The 21,316-nt window shown below is 42.1% G+C and overlaps 1 protein-coding gene across 1 annotated transcript in view; it reads right to left on the bottom strand.

Annotated features, from left to right (window-relative positions):
* Positions 1-21,316, bottom strand: part of PARN (poly(A)-specific ribonuclease) — a 151,667-nt gene that overhangs the window by 99,856 nt on the left and 30,495 nt on the right. Inside the window, exons 16-19 of the mRNA XM_008696916.2 lie at positions 21,127-21,202; positions 18,580-18,690; positions 18,200-18,269; positions 255-310 (exon numbers count right to left, since the gene is read on the bottom strand). Coding sequence (XP_008695138.1) covers positions 255-310; positions 18,200-18,269; positions 18,580-18,690; positions 21,127-21,202 — 313 coding nt within the window. The remainder of the gene's footprint in view (positions 1-254; positions 311-18,199; positions 18,270-18,579; positions 18,691-21,126; positions 21,203-21,316) is intronic.

Here is a 21,316-nt window from a genome sequence, read left to right as displayed (position 1 = left end):
ATGAAATAATGAAGAGAAGATATATATTCTTTTAAACTTCAACTCATCCATAAACTGGAAAATGTAAGTAAAGAGATGAGTTAATCAAGACCCAAGGGTACCATTAACTTAAGCATACTATTCATATCAACCACAAAATCACTGCCTGTTTTTAAGTGAATGAAGCTCTTTCTTCAGTAATACTTTTCCTGTTATCCCTTCCAGACCACACACTTCAATGTGCAGATGCAATGAGAAAATAAAAATTCACTTACAGTCTGGTCCTTCCAAGTTTAGATAGGGTATATCCATGACTCTCATAAGAAATAACCTACAAAAAGAAAAGAAAAGCAGGTAATGGGCTCATTTCTATTAAAAACCCGATACAGGCATCTATTAAATTCTTTACTAGATGCTTCTTATTTATATTACCTCATTTCTGAAACCATTTTAAAAAGCTCTTACGATTCGCCTCAAAGATTTTTTTCTCGAAGACTAAATATTTATCATAAATAGGAAAAAAAACCCAAAAGCCAATCTTGGGTATCCCCCAAACCTACAAAAGTTCCTGGCACTCAACAGTTACTCAATAAATATTAGCTAAATGAAGGAAATTAGTAATCAAAGAGTCAAAAGAAAGCCCTCTGCAGGTCTGCTCATTAGTCAAGGGAGACTGACAGAAAACCGTTACTGAATGCTAACCATTTAAATGACTTCTAAACTGTTCCTACAAATTATAAAGGGAGCCCCTATGATTGGTGTTTTGTGAGCTGAGAATGACAGCACAGATATCTTTTTTTTCTTTTTTTTTACTGAAATGGAAAGTCACTGGATAAATATCAATTTTATTGGGTGAATTACACAGTCTGAAATATGTAACCATCTCAGAAGCTCATGCTATTACTGTCGTTTAAAACATATTAAAAGCACAAAGCAAAACAATGCTTGGTAAAGAAAGCTATTACACTGATATAAAACATATAAAAAGCAGTCATTTTATGTATACCTTCCAAAGGAAAGGATACAAAGGCTCTTAAAAAGGAATACTTGTAAATTACAACGCTCTGTAATGCCATTCAATTTTTTTTTAATTTGCAAGATTATGGACAAAATATTAGGCATTCTGTTGTGTGTAAGATGATTTTAATAAGTTTTACTTAGATGACAATACATAGTACGTTTCTGGTAGAGATTGCATTATACAGCAAATTAAAATGGCAATCCAAGAGCCCAACAAGCAATTAGTTTGGCTTCACTGACCCACAATTAAGGCACATTATTACCAGGCATTCACAAGCCAAGCAGGGCATGATCTAGTTTACAAATGGAACCATCAGCGTAAATAACACTGTTCGGTTAATGCCAGAAAAAACGAAGTCATGGTACTCTGTGGTTTAAGAACTTGTTGCCTGGCCTACAATTTAATAAACCAAATCCTATGGCTAAGAAACCAATTTTATTTTTACTTCACTAATTTAGGCTCAAGCATACTATTCTGTTTCTGGGATCCATTCTACCCAATTCAATCAATAATACCGGTGATGATGGAAGATACTCAGACATACAGAGCACCAAGCACAAAGGAGTTTCTCAGAGATGGCAGCTATGACTACTATTGCCAACCAGAACCTATGAGGTTATTCCTGGGTGAGACGGCTCAGTATTTTTATGCTTCATAAAATTTTCAATTTTCCATTTAGTAAATTTAGAGATAGTCCCCAAATTCTAAAAACCAAATAAGTTTTTTAAAAAACTTAATTTACAAGTTAATGGAACATATCAAGCACCATAAAAATAATTTAAATTCACCCTAATTTCAACAGAGGAATAAAAGCTGAATCGACATGTTCGTTGCTACATTGTCAAATACGCCTAAAATCAAAATCGACCTTAAGGATCAACAAGATGCAGATGGAGGGGGTCAGTAAATTATAGTTCATCATTTCAAAAGAGCATTAAACTGGGGCGCCTGGGTGGCTCAGTGGTTAAGCATCTGCCTTTGACTCAGGGTGTGATCCCAGAGTCCTGGGATCAAGCCCCGCATTAGGCTCCCTGCTCCGTTGGGAGCCTGCTTCTTCCTCTCCCACTCCCCCTGCTTGTGTTCCCTCTCTCACTGGCTGTCTCTCTGTCAGATAAATAATAAATAAAATCTTTAAAAAAAAAAAAGAGCATTAAATAATCCAAGTAACTATGAAAACTTCAAAACATTTTAGGATTTTTTTTCTACTTCTGTAAAAGTGACTTTGGAATCTTTTTTTTTTTTAAGTTTTTATTTAAATTCCAGTTGGTTAACATACAATGTTGTATTAGTTTTGGGTGTACAATATAGTGATTCAGCACTTCCATACGTCACCCAGCGCTCATGACAAATGCTCTCCTTCCCCATCATGTTTCACCCATTCCCTCCCCTCTAGGAGCCATCAGTGTGTTCTCTAGAGTTAAGAGTGTGTTTCTTAGTTTGCCTCTCTCTTTTTCTCCCCTAAGCTCATTTGTTTGTTTCTTAAATTCCACATATGGGTGAAATCATATGGTATTTGTCTTTCTCTAACTGATTTCACTTAGCATAATACTCTCTAGCTCCATCGTGGGAATGTAAACAGGTGCAGCCACTCTGGAAAACAGTATGGAGGTTTCCCAAAAAGTTAAAATAGAACTGCCCTATATCCAGCAATGGCACTACTAGATACTTACCCAAAAAATACAAAAATACTACTTTGAAGGGATACGTGCACCTTGACGTTTATAGCAACATTATCTACAACAGCTAAGTTATGGAAAGAACCCAAATGCCCATCAGCTGATGAATGGCTAAAGAAGAGGTGGTGTATATACACAATGGAATATTATTCAGCCATAAAAAAAGAATGAAATCTTGCATTTGCAACGATGCAGATGGAGCTAGTGTGTATTATGCTAAGCGAAATATGCCAGTCAGAGAAAGACAAAAACCATATGATTTAACTTATATGTGGAATTTAAGAAACAAAAAAAATGAGCAAAGAAAAATAAGAGAGAGAGACACAAACCAAGAAACAGACTCTAAACTATAGAGAACAAACTAATGGTTGGGGGCGGGAAGATGGGGGAAATAGGCGATGGGGATTAAGGAGCACACTTGTGATGAGCCCTGGGTGATACATGAAAGAGATGAATCACCTACTGTGCACCCAAAACTAATATTATACTATATGTTAACTGGAATTTAAATAAAAACTTTTTTAAAAGTCCCAAATTTTATACTATGATTGGAGCTTTGTAAACTATTTCTCATTAAACTAAGAAATAAAAAGGCCCCTCCACCTCCATTAAAAAAAAAAAAAAAGCCAAAGATTTTGGGAAACTGGGCTTTGTTTTTTAAAATTCCTTTTACTATTATTTTTTAAACTCGAAAAAGAAAACAGGGACACCTGGGTGGCTCAACTGGTTGAGCGTCCAACTCTTGGTTTCAGCTCAGGTCGTGATGTCAGGGTAGTGAGACTGAGCCCAGAGTCGGGCTCCACACTCAGCACCGGGTCTGCTTAAGATCCTCTCTCTGCTTCTGCCCCTCGCCCCGCTCATGCTTGCTCGCTCCCTCTCTCCCTCAAATAAATAAATAAAATCTTGAAAGAAAGAAAGAAAGAAAGAAAGAAAGAAAGAAAGAAAGAAAGAAAGAAAGAAAGGAAGGAAGGAAGGAAGGAAGAGCCACCAGAACTGAGAGGCCCAGGGGAAACAAACTTTTCTAGAGACACACGACTAAAAATGCCAGTTAAATTAATCTTGTATGTCCTGTGCATTATCTTACCGGGGAAAGGAATAGAAGGTAAAATCACATGTCTGAGTCTGCAATTGCTTGGTTTCTTTTTTAAAACACTGTTTTATTTCTAAAATCATGGGACCTCACGAACAAACTGAAAAAACCTATTGTCCTATAAACAGCAACAAAAATTACACTTTAAAAAGGAGACCTCCCCAGTTGATCTCACCATGTAAGGGTCTGGAAACTTTTTTTTTTTTTTTTTTTTTTTTTTTAAAGATTTTATTTATTTATTCGACAGAGAGAGACAGCCAGCGAGAGAGGGAACACAAGCAGGGGGAGTGGGAGAGGAAGAAGCAGGCTCATAGCGGAAGAGCCTGATGTGGGACTCGATCCCGGAACGCCAGGATCACGCCCTGAGCTGAAGGCAGACGATTAACCGCTGTGCCACCCAGGCGCCCCCTGGAAACTTTTTTTGAAGGGTATCTTTTGTCACCCAACATACAGACTGTTTGTTCTCTAATATTTCATCTGAATTTCACCCCTGACTAAATAAGTAAAAATCTGTTCTTAGCTAAAAGACTCAATAGATTTTTTTTTTAAAGTTAGTTAATTCCACACTATCTTGTTTGCTTGCTCAACACTTTCACTAAATAGAAACCCCTTTCAAATAAATTATTAATAGCACTTCTCACTCTTCCCCAATGCCTCCATGTCTGGGGCTTTAGAGAGAAATGAATAGCCCCGAGCTCTGGAGGAACACGCAAACCAACTCTGTGTGTGACTTGGCAGCGTGCACCTCTGGAGAAAGCCATGCCACTGGGATACCGACCCTCAAACTGTAGCTGAGCGTCGCTGGAACTGAACCAAAGTCAACTCCCCAGTGGCCTCCCACCCCCGTACGCCAGGCTGTCTGCAAGCCGCAGCTCTGGTCACATCCCTGCCCCTTTGAAGTAAAATTACAACATTTCGTTATGTGCATGCCTCATACAAACTGGCTGTCAAAAGGCCGACACCTCCCTGAGATGATCTGACAAAAGACTTCACATACGGATGGTCTGCCTGACAGTGTGCATTCTCACACAGGAGGGAATGCACTGGGCAAGCAGCAATGCTGATGAACACATGCGAGGGTGCTCCTTCCCTGGGAGCTGTACTGAAGCACGCTCTTGCAGAGGCCGTCCTCCGCAGATAGCAAAGATGCTTGCACCAACACTTGCACAAAACGGTATTTCTATTTTAGTAAAGATTCAAGATGGCTGTGATTCAGTAAAGACGTGACAGGGTGGGAGTCTTGCCACATTCCTGCAAGCCTTCCTTTTTTTTTTTTTTTCCAAGATTTTATTTATTTATTTGACAGAGAGAGAGAGAGACAGCCAACGAGAGAGGGAACACAAGCAGGGGGAGTGGGAGAGGAAGAAGCAGGCTCCCAGTGGAACAGGGAGCCCGATGCGGGGCCCCATCCCAGGACCCCAGGATCACGCCCTGAGCCGAAGGCAGACGCTTAACGACTGAGCCAACCAGGCACCCCATGACTGAGACACCCAGGCATCCCTCCTGCAAGCCTTCTTGATGAAGAATTAGTTCAGCACTTATTGGCTAAAAGGGGTGACACTAACTCTGCCAAAGATTAAAATTAAAACTCCTATTTGGTACAATCGCCAATTTCACACACCAGGATTCTCTCCTAAGAAACCGGAAACTCAAGTTCACATTCTAGATGCCTCGAAACAAAGTTTACCCTTTTTGGCATCTATCAGATTTCTAGTTTCTATAATTATATGACTGATGATGCTGTTAATCTTCGTTACCTAACATGTCTGGAAAGATCCAACGGTAAGGCACAGCAAACTCTTGCTCATCAGACTAGGTAACGTCAGGTCAGCCTCTTGAACAGGATACCCAGCGTTAAGCTGTGCACCATGCGTTTATCTCCGAAGAGTCTCCCATACGCTATGTGGCACTCACAAAATGCCATCCTCCAACGTCATTTTCAGACCTGGGCAGTAGGACACTGTGACCACTGAAGAATTCCATTCCAGATATAAAACTTCTTAGGAGCCCAGACTCTTGAGCTCTTATCAAAATTTGGTTCCCCAGATCAGCAACATCAGTACCACCTGGAAACCTGTTAGAAATGCAAATTCCCAGGCCCTACCTGAGACCTGCTGACTCAGAAACCCTGGGGACTGAGAATCAGAGTTAACAGAACAGGAAAAGAGTATGTTCTGTGTTGTGCTGCCATTAATAATGATTCATTAATCAACCAGCATAATAATGACCAAGATGTTGAGCCAACTTCCCCAAAAAGCATTAGTCTTATAGATTTGTTTACATTAAATGAGTCTGGCTTAGAAAAACACAACTATCAAAACCAATACCAAGGACTACCTCAAAATCCAGGATGCAATAACTTAAGTCTTCTACCGCTCCCTGAAACCAGGAGCTCAACTGTGGCAAGCAGCTAGCTTCTCCGCAAGAGATCAACCGGGGGAAATCACTGCTGACCACTATTGTTCTCATTTTTAAGAAGAGAGAGAAAAAAGATTACTAATACCACTCTCTCGCCAACTCATTGCAAAAGTCCTCGACCTGGTTCTGTGAATTGGCTTCAAATGATCACCTCTAGCATCACACGTTAAACTTTAGCACTAATGCAGCACCAAAGACCGGCAAACACTTGCGTGAGTAACACACACGACACACTGAATCAGACACCTCTCACCTTATCAAAATTCTCTGACCTTACCAACAACTTTCAGACACTGATTCTGGCAAACCACAAAGCACACGAGGCTGCTCTAAGAACTACAGTAAGATCAAAGGTCATTCTTTGATGACACAACAGCTTGCCTTGGACTGTGGCTTATCTGAACCATTCCCCAGTTGTCCAGCAAATAAAAAGGGATTGCACAACGATGCCAGTGTTAACCCATTTTATGCAGCCAAGCTCAAAAAACAGGGCAAAAGTGACATTCAAAAAGCACACAGGAAGTCCCAAAGGTGACTCAGGAACACTATTCACAAGAGGCTCAAATCTCTGGGAACTGAAAAGATCATTATAGTTCTTTAAAACTCTGCATTACCACATCTATGTACAAAATCAATGATTCTACTCAGAAATGAAAGAAAATATTTAATTCTGCTCCCACAGCAGCACGCCTTCCAGTGCTATGTCCGAAGGCAGAGAAAGAAAGCGAATCAGAGTGGTGTGTCAATGGCCACTTTTAAGAAGCAACTAGCAAAGAACGGTCATGCCCATTGCAGTGCAGGGAAGTGCTTACTGATGAGAGGTCCAACCACAAAGGTTAAGTTATAAGTGGACTACACTATAGCCACCTGACAAACCACTGAACACCATCCACATGATGCTGGCCACTAGTTTTAACATCTTTTGAAAATTCATTACTGCATTTTTTTGTTACAAAATTATAGAACTAGTATAATTTCAAACAGTAAACGAATTATACTGATCTTAATTAGTAAATGAAATAGACACAGAAAACACACTGCCAGGACATTCATTAAAAATGAAGGGATTTGGGGGGTGGGACTGGTGGAATTACGAGTGGCCATTTTGTGTTTCAATCAGAAAAAAGTGTATAGATTTTTAAGTACGAAGTTCCTGATTAAAATAACAATATTTATCATTATATGTTCAGCTTATTTGAGCCTCTGGTGTCTGCAGGACAGGCAGGTAAGTACTGGCCTCATCAGACCAGGAATGAGAAAGCAGGTTTTTCCAAGTTCAGTGGCTTACCTTTGGCCAGCAAGGGAACAGAGACAGGACGCAGACCCAAAGCTTCTCACTATGAGCTCTACACTAATGGCCGCCCCCTTCCACTGGGTGCACCTCTCACATTTGGCTTTTAACCTGAGCTGTTTCCAAAACCTTATGTGGAATGGTGAGGCTGGAGTGCCAGCAGGAGCATCCAGGGACAAGTCAGGGCTTCAGTCCTCAATCATTACCCAAGCCCCTAGTGGGTGTAAGTGAAGCAAGAGCTTGAGATACAAGCTTCCAGAAACATTTTTGGGGGGGCGAAATGCTCTAAGGGCTGATTAAATTATAGCAGAGTCCAGACATGTGACATGAGGCTGCCGTTTGAGCAAGAGCTTTGGGTAGGCTGAAATTTCAAGGCAATGGGAAAGCCTAGCTGTCAGAGATGAAAAGGACAGCCTTCCCACCTTTGCAGTGCAGAAGGAGCTGCTACCTTGGGGTGCCTGGGCATCGGGCTTCCCAGTTACACCTGCCCCACACACTCTGATTGCCCTCAGGAAAACCAGTGAATAGGCACATCCCAGGTTGGGAGAGATCTAGAGGTGCCTGAATACAAGAGTGTATCTTAGGTGATGTCAGATCTGGACACAGACAGCCAGGCCTGAATGATCTGGAAGGATTTCTAATGTCATGGCATGTCTGTGTAAAGAACAACAGTGCTTATCTGGTCTCTTTGCCTGGTAAAAAGGAAAACCTGAAGCCACCAGACTCTTCATTCTTCCTCCTAGAAATGAACTATTTCCTTCAACGAGCAAAAATTTGCATTTGTTCATCTGCCTTCTTCTAGATGACACTTCTATTCCTAAAAAGCTTTATCTCAAAAAAAAAAAAAAAAAAGAGAGAGAGAGAGAGAGAAAGAGATTTCCAAGTAAAACTGCATTCCTCTCACACCACTGAAGACTGGGATACAGAGACATGGAGTAAAATCTCATCTCAACACAATTTGAGCAGTGAATTAATTTGAGGCTCACCCCACGTCCCAAGCCTTCCAAAGGAAAACTGAAACCTTTAACGACTGCCAGACCTACTGTACTTGCAAATGGTCTTGGTATTTCCTTCAGGGCACAGCAGTAAAAGCGCTTCATAAGAACCTTGTATGCAAGGGCTCATCATTATACATATTTATGCGCTATAAAAAACTAATTTTATCATCCAGGGTAGGAAGCATGCAGACATCTCTCACAAAACAAGCTCATTTATTTTGCTCACTAAAGCGCTTGTATAAAATACGAAGGCAACCACTGGCTGGAGGGGACTGACTGTGGCACTGGTTATTTTAATGTCACTCGGGAGGGGGGCACACAGTTTTCAATGTAGTCACTTGATGTTTTGACAAATAGAGCATTACCCGACATCTGTCCTGAAGCTAACCCATGGCCTTTCTTAAACAGATACAACACTAGAAACAAGGAGGGGAGGAAAAGGGGGGGGGGAGAAAGAAAGAAAACCAGCAGCTCATTTGAACAATCCCCATCAAATGAACCATATCAAATTACATCAAATAAAAATGTTAAACTAAGCATTACACAAAGCCAACGTCTGCACGGCCTGTGAAACAGCAGACTATAAAATGTCAGGGGAAACCAGTCCCACACAATCCGGTGGTCAGAGTCAACATCTTTTATGACCATTTGCTCAGGCCAAACACCGAGAGAAAAGGAAATCTTTCAAAGATACTAGCATCGTCTCTTCAGAAAACGTGTAACCCACCACAGAACTGTTTCTTTAGAAACTGTGTGCTGGGTGGGGGAGAAACCATTCCTGGTCAAGGACAGACCTGGGTTATCCCTGACTCTGCCATTTCTGAGATCCTCGGCAGACAGCCTTAGCTTTAAAATGGGGACATTATCAGGGCACCTGCTTGGTAGAGCACAAGACTCTTAACCTTGAGGTTATGAGTTTGAGTCCCACATTGGGTATAGAGATTACTTAGAAATAAGATCTTCAAATGGGGACATTATTATTTACCTCTGAGGGTTGCTGGTACCAACTACAGTAAATGCAGGGAAATGATGTAGGCAACTCACTGAAAAGCAGAAGGTGTTCAGTAGGGAAGATTTTGGTGTATGGTGGTACCAACCCGGTACTATGGCCAGTACCAGATTTTCGGTATCACGGTACACTGGTGACCCTGAAATCCTATGAATGAAATGTTAAATAGTCTTGGAAATAACTATCGCCTGGTTTTTCCAAGCCAGAGCCAAAGCAAGGCAAGGAACACCTAAGAATGCTGACTTTACTACTAACAGCCTATAGTGGACTGAACAGTGGCCTCCAAAAAACTATGTGCACATTCTAATCCCCGGAACCTGTCAATGCTGCCTTACTTGGAAAAAGGATCTTAGCAGGTGTAATTAATAATGAAGTTAAGGCTCTTGAGAACATTATCCTGGACTACCCAAGGGGGCCCTAAATGCCAGCCCAAGTGTCCTTATACGAGAGAGAGAGGCAGAGGGAGGACACACACACACAGAGGAGGCCGCAGTGCGACCACAGAGGCAGAGATCGGAGAGAGGTGGCCAGAAGCCAAGGACTGCCAGCGGTCACCATATGGCAAGAGGCAAGAAACATACTCTTCCCTGCACCTCTGGAGGAAATGCAGCCCTGCCGACACCCTGATTTCAAACTTGTGGCCTCCAGAACTGTGAGGGGACGAACTCCTGTTGGTTAAGCCACCAAACCTGCAGTGATACGTTACAGCAGCCAGTGGAAAACTAATACAATACCCTACTGTGGAGAAAGCGAGCTATTTAAATATATATCCAGGGGTGGACTGATTTTTTTTTTTCACCTCTACAAATTACTTGTTCATCGTCAGGATAAACAAGTCATGAAGCCAGGGGGAAATCTACCTTAACGTAATCAGAGCCAAAACGAGGCTGGAAGGGCCCAGCAGGTGCACAGCCTCTGGAGCGCCCCTGGGGCTAGCGAGCCAAGAAGAGGTGCGCACGGTCTGTGCCCTTGAAGATCTCTTTAAAAAGCAGCCTTGTGAAAAAGCCCTAGATGTGGCTCGCCTGATACGTGTCTGGCTATCAAGACTGCAAGGTAGAAATCAGATAAGCAATACCAACTTGAGGCAAGCACCTCTTCCCTGAAGAAGTTATGAACACAGGACCGGTTCCCAGTCTTAAGAAGCCAGACAAAAGGCCTGAGAATCATTCCAAGTGCCCTGGACTCATCCGTCTTTTGCCTTTCTGAAAACCAGTGTACTACAGAAATTTCAGGGTAACCAAACCATGTCAATTCTTCTAGATTCCTTCTATCCTAGTAACTTGGAGAACCAAAAGTGAAGTGAACATGACTCGGGCTAAAATAAAGGGTTTTGGTTAAGATATATAAGGATGAAATACATCCTGGGTACTGGGGAAAATATATTCTACAAACCAGGGAGAAACCGGCTCTCATCCTTCTGGAATCTGGGAGGCTGCTCTAAACATTTGCAATGCTGTGATTTTACTCCTCACAGCGCTGGACTCCAAAATTTGCACAATCTGAAGAACGTTGAAAATGGACTCCATTTTTTACAGCAGGCATACTTCTTGGTGCTCTGTGATTAAAAAGTAATGTCCACAAGAGCACCACAGTCCACTTCTAATCAGTTCAGATTGAATGGTAGATGATCTCCCTAGCCCTGGTGCAAAATCCATCTTGGGTAAAAGCGAAGGGGCAGAGGACCATCACTCCTTCATTCAAGGACCGCAAATACAAAATTAAAGGATACCACTACCACGTTGTTGGTAAAGCCAGCCAACTGGCCACGGAAGTTCCCACAATGACCACCACTACTGTCTGTCTCCATCCTGCCTCACTGAGCCCTCGGTTCTGGGATCCCCAGGGGCTCCCGTGGCCAGAGGCACACACACGGCACAACTGCTCCTGGGGGCAGACGAGTGGAGGAGACTGTGCCCTTCCCTCCGCTGTCTTACCAGCATCTAAGGCTCAAGACACATGAGTGTGACCGGCACGCGGGCAGAGAGTCTCTTCTTCCCCTTCACCACCCAACCTTGAAGCAAGAGCTTTTTCATTAAGATAAAAAGGCAGAGTTTTCTTAAGGGGAATCCAGGTTGCTGTTCTCTGTAAAAAGGACTGTATTGGCATCCTGCACTCTGCCGCTTTCCTGCTCAGAACACAGAGACTGTCACCCGAGAAAACCCAGCTAAGAACACACAGCCCGCTTTGTTCATCTACCACTGCCCCCAATACCAGGAAAAACGAGAATCATGTTACTTTCTTGGAAGTTCACTGTGGTGAAAGCCACAGCAACAACTACACTCCACAACATGCCACACCCCATGCTGAGCAACCTTATCGAAGCTTCTCTGCAACCTGAGGTCAAGCCTCCCTGGGGGCCATTTATGATCTCCATTTCACAGATGTGGCAACCCGGCTTCAGAAAGGATGAAGGTCCCACCCAAGGGCCACAACGGCCCAGGCTGAGGCCTCCGCTCTACCCATCATGCTTCTGCAGCCCTGCAAACAAGCACACCCCGGCCAAGGTCCTGGCACAGCTTCACAACCACACATCTCAAGGCTTATATGCCTTCTAAGAAGTGATCTATCTAAACCTCAGACGGTGAACTAATAGAAAAGAAAAATGCTCTGGGTGTTTGTAAAGTATCAGTTGTTCTCCTAGATTAAGATCTCATGGAAGCAGTGAGTTGCTCAAAAAGGGACAGCTCACAGAAGGACAAATGTACAGAGACCGAAAAGTAGATCAGAGGTTCCCAGGAGCTGAGGGGAGGCAGGAGCAAGTAGTTATTGCTTCATGGTTACAGAGTTGCTGCTTGGGGTGAGCAAGAAGTTCTGAGAACAGAGAATGATGATGTTGGCACAATACTGTGAGTATCAGTAGTGCCACTGAATTGTAGACTTAAAAATGTTTAAGTGGTGCGTGGGTGGCTCAGTTGGTTAAGCGTCTGACTCTTGATTTCAGCTCCGGTCGTGATCTCAGGGTCATGAGATTAAGCCCTGCGTCGGGCTCTGTGCTGGGCATGGAGCCTGCTTAAGACTCTCTCTCTCAAATAAATAAACATCTTTTTTAAAAAGTGTTTAAAATGGCAAATTGTATGTTACACATATTTTATGATAATTTTTCAAAAGTAATAATGCCATGCCAAAAACCATTGAACTATACACTTTAAATGTGTGAATTATTTGGTATGGGAATTTATATCCCAAAAAAGCAGTTAAATGAATAAGAAGAAACAGCTTCCAACAAGTTACTACGTAAATGCCATTTCTTTTCTCTTCTTTCAGTAAAAATCCACACCTGGAAGTACAAGACTGAGAAACAACCACGTGCCTCCAAGGGCAAAACCAACAAGCAAACGCATGTAAATCTTCTCCCTGGACACCATTTAGTTACAAGAAGCCTTTCTTCCTGCCCCTCCCGTTTCTGATCCAGGCTCATGATTGAATAGGAAGCACCACCTTCAGGGTGTATACAGTACAAAAGGTATGATTAGGGTGCCTGGGTGGCTCAGTCCTAAGCATCCAACACTTGGCTTCAGCTCAGGTCATGATCTCAGGGTCATGAGATCAAGCCCCATGTCGGCTCAGCGCAGAGTCGGCTTGGGATTCTCTCTCTCCTTCTCCCTGTGCCCCTCCTTCCCCACCCCTAAAAATAAATAAATAAAATCTTAAAAAAAAAAAAAAAAAGGAATGATTATAGGGTGTCTTCTAGGAAAGCAGAACAGCCTTCCGTGTGCTCCTGGCATCCGGTCAGGGATGTACATTGTCAAAGTCTAAATGTCCCCGCGACAGTGGCAGCAGTGCCAGGCTGACCGAGAGCTACCATGTGCCAGGCACTGTGGATTTTACATACATGCTCACATCAGTTGGGTATGAACATTCTCCGTTTACAGATGAGGAAGCTGAGACACAGGGTAAGTAACTTGTCCAAAATGGCACAGGTATTAAGAAGTGGGGCTGCGATTCAAACCCAGACACCTGACCGCAGAGACCACAATTACACTATGCTACATGATATCCCAAAGTGAAGCAGTTCTACTGGAGAAGCTAATCAGTGATTTAAAAATTTTAAATGCAAATGGAACCAGTTCCATGGATGGTTGTGGCCATCGCCAGCCACAGCACAAACTGTGTTGTAACTCTCGTTTATGTTGGTACATCAGAAGTCTCACGGTGGGGAAAATCACTGTAACGTGACAGCGGACTTACTTTATACGTGACCTGAACAGTCAGTAAGCATCACCCAGGATGCTAAAAACCGACACTGGGAATCAGAACAGGTTAGTCCTCCTATTATTCCAGCACCTTCTGTATAAGGGAGGGACCAGCAGGACAGGAGAAGAATACCACTCTCAAGAGACAAGCAGGGTCTGCACTTCCACACACATGGGCCCAGGGACAACTCGCCAGCAACCTGGTACTCCACGCCGCTCGGCATGAATGGAGCACTCGTCAATGCAGCAAATGAGCTTTGCTTTCCCCATTATCACTGCAAGGGCCAGGAAGCCAGGAGGTATTTTGTTTTCCTATACTCTCTCTGGTGTCACATAGGACACACATACACACATACATATATCACTATAAGGGAAAACAACCTGCTGCCAGCACATGACGGCTTTCCATGGAGAAAAAGGAAAAAACACGGATGCTTTATTTCAGGGATCGTAATGATCCCTCCCCTCTATGCTAACCATGGTTACGTGTACCTCCACGATCTTCTGTAAACGGCTGTATTCGAATGAAACACCAAACTTTAATAAATGCTCCAAGGCACGGCAGTTGTTCTATTACGTCCTGATTAGACGCACTTCATCAGCACCTGATTTCTCACTAGCAAACACTAAGAGGCGGGTACAAGCAAAAGTGAACACTTTACATGTGCTCCAATTTGAGATCCACATGGTAACAAATTTTCTTCTTGATCATGAAAGTAGAAACACAAAATACATTCCACTACCACATCTACTTTTCGAACCCGCCAGCATGTTAACTTCTCTTCCATTTCAAGAAAGGGAAATAATAAATACTGGGAAACGTCCTTTAGCATCTCATGGGATATTTATAACTTCAATGGGAGGCGAATAATTTTATCTCCATTTTATGGAAGTGGAAACAATTTGTCCAAGAGTGTATCACTTCTTCTTATGGCTCGTCTCCTCACCTCCAGCGTAAAGACAACATCCAGCAATGTCCATCCCAGGAAGGCCTAGATTTCTACAGGAATCCTGTTCCTATACAGGACACTTGCACCAAGACCAAGACAGTCATCCTCTATGGCGAACGTCAGGCAACTATTCCTTTTTAATTCCCTTACTTACAAAGATTAGCCAAAATAAGAGACTTGCTCATTTCCTTCCTCTTTCTAAGAAATAAGGTAAATAGAAAATACCCTTCCCAAAAACCTTCAGAAAAGGTTATCTATGAGAGAGTTCAACATGTCTTGCCAACACAGATGACTATTAATAAAACATAAGGCAAAAGCCTGATTTTGTGCTTTTCTGTGGTACATAAAAAGTGAAAGCAGAGAGTATTTTTAGCTCTCTCCAGCCTAAAAGGATTTGACCGGAGGATCCTCTCTAAGTCTGGTTTTCCATGCATTGATCAAAACTGACCAAGGTTATAAAAAGAAGGTAAATCACTTCCTGCCCAGAGAGCCTACAACATAAACGAAGGGCACATTCCACACAGCCAGTCATCAGCAGTGGTCTGATCCGGATTTCCATCGCTCAACTCCCTTACGACTCTCCTGATTCCAACAAAGGGAGGAGAAATGTAGGAGGTACCCAGGCCATGAAAGAGACAAAATGCAAAATCCTCACAGGACATTCTTCTAGGCAAATATGGCTCAGAAAGCACCTCATACTCCATGCGGTCTTTGCAGATCAAACACCAGCTGTCTCGGGGATTTCTCAATAGCTCTCAATAAAACTTCCCAAAAAGGTATAACTAATGCAGCCAAATGCTAATTCAGAACAATGCAGAAATAGGTGGAGTTTATTTCCCCCTCAAGGTTTACTTTCTAAACATAAATCTGGTGAGAGAGGAACAAAAAGTTATTTGCATATGTAGGCAGTTTGATTTCCACCCAAATTTATGTTAGGACTATGCATATTTGGTTAAGCTCATACTGAGAAAAGCCTGGTGCCAAACAAACTCTCAGAGAAATTTACAGATTTTTCTAAAATCAACCACTTGAGATAATGTTGCTGGCCCTTTCTGAATGTTTCTCCACAAGGGTAATCTTGAAAAAAAATGACAAAATCAAGGTTAATGTCATAAATCAAACCTGCATGGAAGTAAGAATGGGGTCAGTATTAACACAGAAAGAGATGTCGAAAAGAGCAAGCGCTTTTCCCACTTTCTAAATGGGCTGAGAAGGGATGACCACATTTCATAATGTATAGAAATACCAAATCACTATGTCGTACACCTGAAACTAGTGATATTGCATATCAATTATTTTTCAAAGAAAAAAGAAGGGATGCCTGTACTTGACCAAGCTATTCCAATATAGAATAAAAATAGTTCTTATTTTGCATTTCAAATCCTGCTGGACTTTTTTCCTTCAGAGATGAAGAAAATATTCTTCCTTTACAGATGGAAGGAAAAATGGAGCAAAAAATCAAGAATTTTCAGGGCGATATCACAGGAGAATTCCTGAATCCTCAACTATTTTTGGTATGCATCTAGGCTTCAGGAAAAAAAAAAAAATGAATGAACATTCCCAATCTAAAATGAAACTATGTGTCTACTGTCTAGTTCTTCTGAATAGTCTTGAACATTATTAGCAATAATAAACTGATCTATGAATACATAAGGTCTTTGTTAAGCTTCTTAATTGAAGCTAATTTTGATTGCTCTTCATGTTGGTCACACGGGTTAATGATAAACTAAGATGCAGCCTATTATCAACCCAATTTGTATCCATCACCTGATTTTATAAGCAGTTGATTCTAGCGGAGAAGCAGGCTTGTTGTTTTAAATATTTAAAAATCAGGGGCACCTGGCTCCCTCAGTCGGAAGAACATATGACTCTTAATCTCAGAGTCGAGAGTTCAAGCCCACGTTGGGTGTGGAGCCTGGTTAAAAATTAAAAAAAAAAATTTTAAATATTTAAAAATAAGTAAACATGTCCTAGTTGAAAAAAAACTGTTGAACAATGGACTTAACATCCCACACATAAAAATGCAAGGAGTGGCCATGATCCAAACAAAATTTAGGGTCACGTGCACACTCCACGGGCTATGACATAAGCTGCCCCTTCCAAAGATTTACAAAGATAAACACTGCCCCCAAAATAACAGTGAAGAGCTAAGAAAATCCTGTTTTACCAATAAGGAAATGGACAGACAGCAAGGATTCAACTGTTAGCTTCTAGAATTAACTTTCCACACAAAAAAAAAAAAGAAAGAAAAAATTCAACTTTGTATCTTTGTCATGATGCACACTGAGTAATATATAGAATTATTGAATTACTACATTGTACACTTGAAACTAATAGGATGCTGTATGTTAATGATACTAGAATTAAAATTAAAAACTTAATAAAAAACTGAACTTAATTTTCAATATAGACTACATTGTTCTCCATCCCTATCTGAAAGATGTTTTGAAAGTCAAACACATTTACCTCTGAACTTCCACAGAAAAGAACAAAGATTTAAAAAAAAAATAAGAAGCCAGAGTGTGATAAAACATACTAACTCAGACTACACAAATTCCAAACCTGTAGGAGTCCAGATGTTTGGAATTAACATCTGTCTCTGCAGCATGTCACCTAAGTACAAGCACTGTGATACTAGTATTTACATAGACATCCAAAGGAGACAGTGTTCTTACTCAGCAAAGCACTGATAGGGTTGTAAAGTGCTGCATATAATGTAAGGAAATGATGTAACCAAGCCAACGCTGAAACGGTTCTTTCTCCCGGCAGTAATGACCCATGTGGGCTGCCTTGCTCTGGCTGGCTCCCCCAGAATCTCCTAGAACCAATCCTGTCAAGAGAGCTGAGGTAAAGAAGGTTTAGGGCCCTGGCACAGAGCCTAACTGTGGCCAGCGTGAGGATCACATCTATAACTTTTGTCTCAACCGTGCCAAGAAAGCACAAACCACACTTTGAAGTAATCATCTTGAGAGTCTTTGAAAATGCTCTGAACTTAGACATCTCCCTAAATCACACAGATTTCTTGCAACAATGAGTACATGAGCAAGCTTTTACTTCATCAGATCCATTCAGATGAAAGCTTGGGATAAAACGACAATCAAAACTTCTCCATAGATTATCTTTAAAAGCCATTTGTGTAGCCAACATCTTCTTAAAAAGAGTATTATTCAATGAGATAATAATGCAAGTATAAATAATAACCTCACGTGTGAAGTATGTTAGCAGTGTTAGGTCCAATGACGTACACACACACACACACACACACACACACACACACACACACACAGTCTCCCTTGCAGGTAATTTAAATGCCAAAACCACCAGTTCTTTGTCTTGGAAAAGATGCACTATCCTTGGCAGTGTTTTCTTTTCTTTCTTTCGTTCTAGCCAATATATTTAATAAATTATTTCCCAGAAGGTCAATATCTGTTTTCGAAAAACATCTGACTCACTTGAGATGAGAAACACTTTATGTAAAAAGGCACTACAGCTCCCAATCATCCCTACCTGACATCCCAGCTACTGGGCTCTTGCACAGTTAGAAAATGTGGGCACTGGGACCCTGATCACTTACTTGTTAAAAAAAGGTTCAATGAGTTTTGATCTGGCAGACACATGAATTTTTGGAGGGCTAAGAAAAGAACCTAATGAAGAAAAGAAGCAGAGTATTACATACAGTCAAGGAGACAAAGCCTGAAAGTTCAGACAACAAACTATTAAATCAACAGCACCATTCAGAAGGGCAAGAGGCATGTAAGGGCCAAGGACCACACCAGGTAAGGGTCAACCAGTCCCCCTGTGCACCCTCCACACCCCACCCCACCCCACTCCCCTCCAACGCTGACCTCCAACCCTCCCACTTCTACCTGGGTGAGTGGGGCCCAGGGAAATGGTAGACAGGCAAGATCCACCCCAGACCACAGTGTGTTTGGTAGAAACAGGTATGGTGAATACCTAGGTAGTTCGCCATGGAGATGAAGCACAGCCCTGTGATATAAGCATCATAGCCCGCCTCGTGGAGCTGTTCAGTAGCTGTGTCGTAACTTGGAAAACCTTCTGCACTTTCTAAAGAGAAAAAAGAAAAAAAGAGTTTTCCCAAGGATATCACAAATTGTGAAGACGGGCAGGCACACTGCCCTACCAAATCCAAATTGCCCTGGCATGTGCCACAGAAATATCCTAGACAAGCAGGAAAAGGCTATCTACTTCTCAACTCTCCACACAAGACCTCACTGTGAGATAAAAGGGTCCCTGAAAATGAGGGCTTGGGTCTAGACTAGAGAAATGGCTCACTGACATTATCAAAGACCCAGCCAAGGCCTCCTCGCTGCACATGGCGGGTGCTATTTACAATCACGCATAACTTGCCCTATGACAATAACCCCTCTTCTGGCCGCTTTCTGAAATCCCAAGGAGCTTCTTCCCTGATGACATGGGGACATAACCAGTATTTCAGTCGTGACTAATGATAACCTGGATTTGTGCGTCCCACTGTCTGAGTCTAAATCTGTGTTCCACCATTTATCTGCTATGTGATCTTGGGCAAGTCACTTCCCCTCTGGGCCTCCACTTCGGCAGAACGGAGATGAAAACGAAACCTCCCTCAGGATGCTTTTAGGAGGATCAAATGAGCTAACGCCAATGAAGCTCTCACAGGCTGCCGGGTACATGGTCAATGCTCAGTCATTGGTACCCATCCATACCCCAGGCAACCCTCCCAAAAGGCAAACTCTCTTCAGTATCGGCAGCTCAATTCAACATTGCCCTCTGCTGTTCCCAGCTAATGGATCTAAAGATGAAGGCACAACTAACTCCAAAAATAGATCAGAGCTTGGCTGTCATGCTGCCCATGGAACATGGGGCCACTTCACAGGAGAGAGCATTTTACAACATGATTTTTACATCACACTGACACACACACATGCTGAAGACAATGTCTGGGAAGAGTGACCGGCTTTAGAGTAAATTCTCTGCCAGATACCAGAATATTACATGGAAAGAATGGGATAAAACTATAACTCATAGGGGTGCTTGGTTTCAGCTTAGGTCATGATCTCAGGATTGTGAGATCAAGCCCCACCTCCGGCTCTGTGCTCAGCACGGAGTCTGCTTGAGAGTCTCTCTTTCTCTCCCTCTGCCCCTCCTGCTCATGCACTCTTTCTAAAATAAATAAATAGATCTTTAAAAAAAAAAAAACCCATAACTCATAAATATTTCCTAAAGCCATTCTGGAAATGAATATCAAAAACACTGTAACAGAACCAAAAGCATGAACAAAAATTAACAACGAAAAGACTGTAACTATTCTTATGTCAATATAAGGCTGTTTAAGCAAGAATTTTTTAACCTCCGTATTAAATATTAGACTTTAAGCTTTAAAAAAGTCTTTTAACATGATAGCCAAGTAAGTAATATCCTCTACTCTACCACCAGCTGAAATACATATTTCCAAAATCAATTATTTTCATCATACAGTTATAGAAAAAGTCTAGGTTTTCTTCCCTCACCCTCACTCCTTTTCTTAATTCCTTTTTTGGACTATTACCCAGAAAGGGAAGCAAATAGCTGTAATCTTGGCTGCTTTAGTACCTTCCATTGTCAATTTCTGAACCATTAGTCCAATTATCAATGTCTTCAGAAGTTTGCAGGCTGCAGCTAATGGAATGCTAATTACAGTGTCAGCAGCAAAATGAGGTGTACAGGAACCAAGGAAGTAACATGTGGCAGGTTCACCAAACACCTGGGTAGGGGCCATGACCAGACATGGAAACACATCTCTGGCCCGAGAAACACTCCTCCCTACTTCTGGTTTCCCCCACTGCTGCTGTCCCACAGCCAGGCCACCTCTGATGGGAGGCAGGGCTGGAAACTCTCCTTCCTCATCTGGAAACCCACGTCTTGGGCTTTTCTGAGACAAAAAGTATATTTTCATTCAATCTCCGGCTTAATCACCAACTTTTTGTCTCTGCTTAAACAACACACCATAGGGGCGCCTGGGTGGCTCAGCCCTTAAGCATCTGCCTTTGGCTCAGGGCGTGATCCCGGCGTTATGGGATCAAGCCCCACATCAGGCGCCTCTGCTGGGAGCCTGCTTCTTCCTCTCCCGCTCCCCCTGCTTGTGTTCCCTCTCTCGTTGGCTGTCTCGCTCTCTGTTAAATAAATAAATAAAATCTTTAAAAAAAAAAAAAAAAAACACCATAGAGAAGAGAGACACATCAAGTTTTGGGAGAATTCCAAGCATTAGGAAATAAAAGCCCTGAAGCTTTAATTGCTGAACTTCTCAATGAACAGGCTACACCAAGTCTATCAACATAAAATACACGTAGGATTACGAGACCATCTTTATTCAGAAAGCAGTAATTCAACACAAGGCATGAGCAAGTTAACTCAGCCAAAATCTGTAAATGTGTATGACGGTGTCTAGAGCAGTTTCACCTTCCTCCTGTGATATCCGTGATCACAAGGACTTGGGGCACTATCAGGATCACTTTATTTTCTTACCAACTTTAGGAGGGTTGAAAGGCGTCTCTTTCAACCGCTTTTCCAATTCTGCAAGGGATGTGTTGTTGATGATATCCTACAAACCAGAAAGCAGAGAATTATGAGCTTTTAATCATCTCAGTACAACACACAGGAGAGATTCACTGAATGTCAGGACCAAAAAAAAAAAAAGTGTATCTCCTACTGCCCC

Source organism: Ursus maritimus, unplaced genomic scaffold, assembly GCF_017311325.1.
Source record: "Ursus maritimus isolate PB19 unplaced genomic scaffold, ASM1731132v1 scaffold_2, whole genome shotgun sequence".
NCBI lineage: Eukaryota > Metazoa > Chordata > Mammalia > Carnivora > Ursidae > Ursus > Ursus maritimus.
The sequence above is the reverse complement of the archived record's forward strand: the minus strand, read 5'-3'. Positions and strand labels throughout refer to the sequence as shown.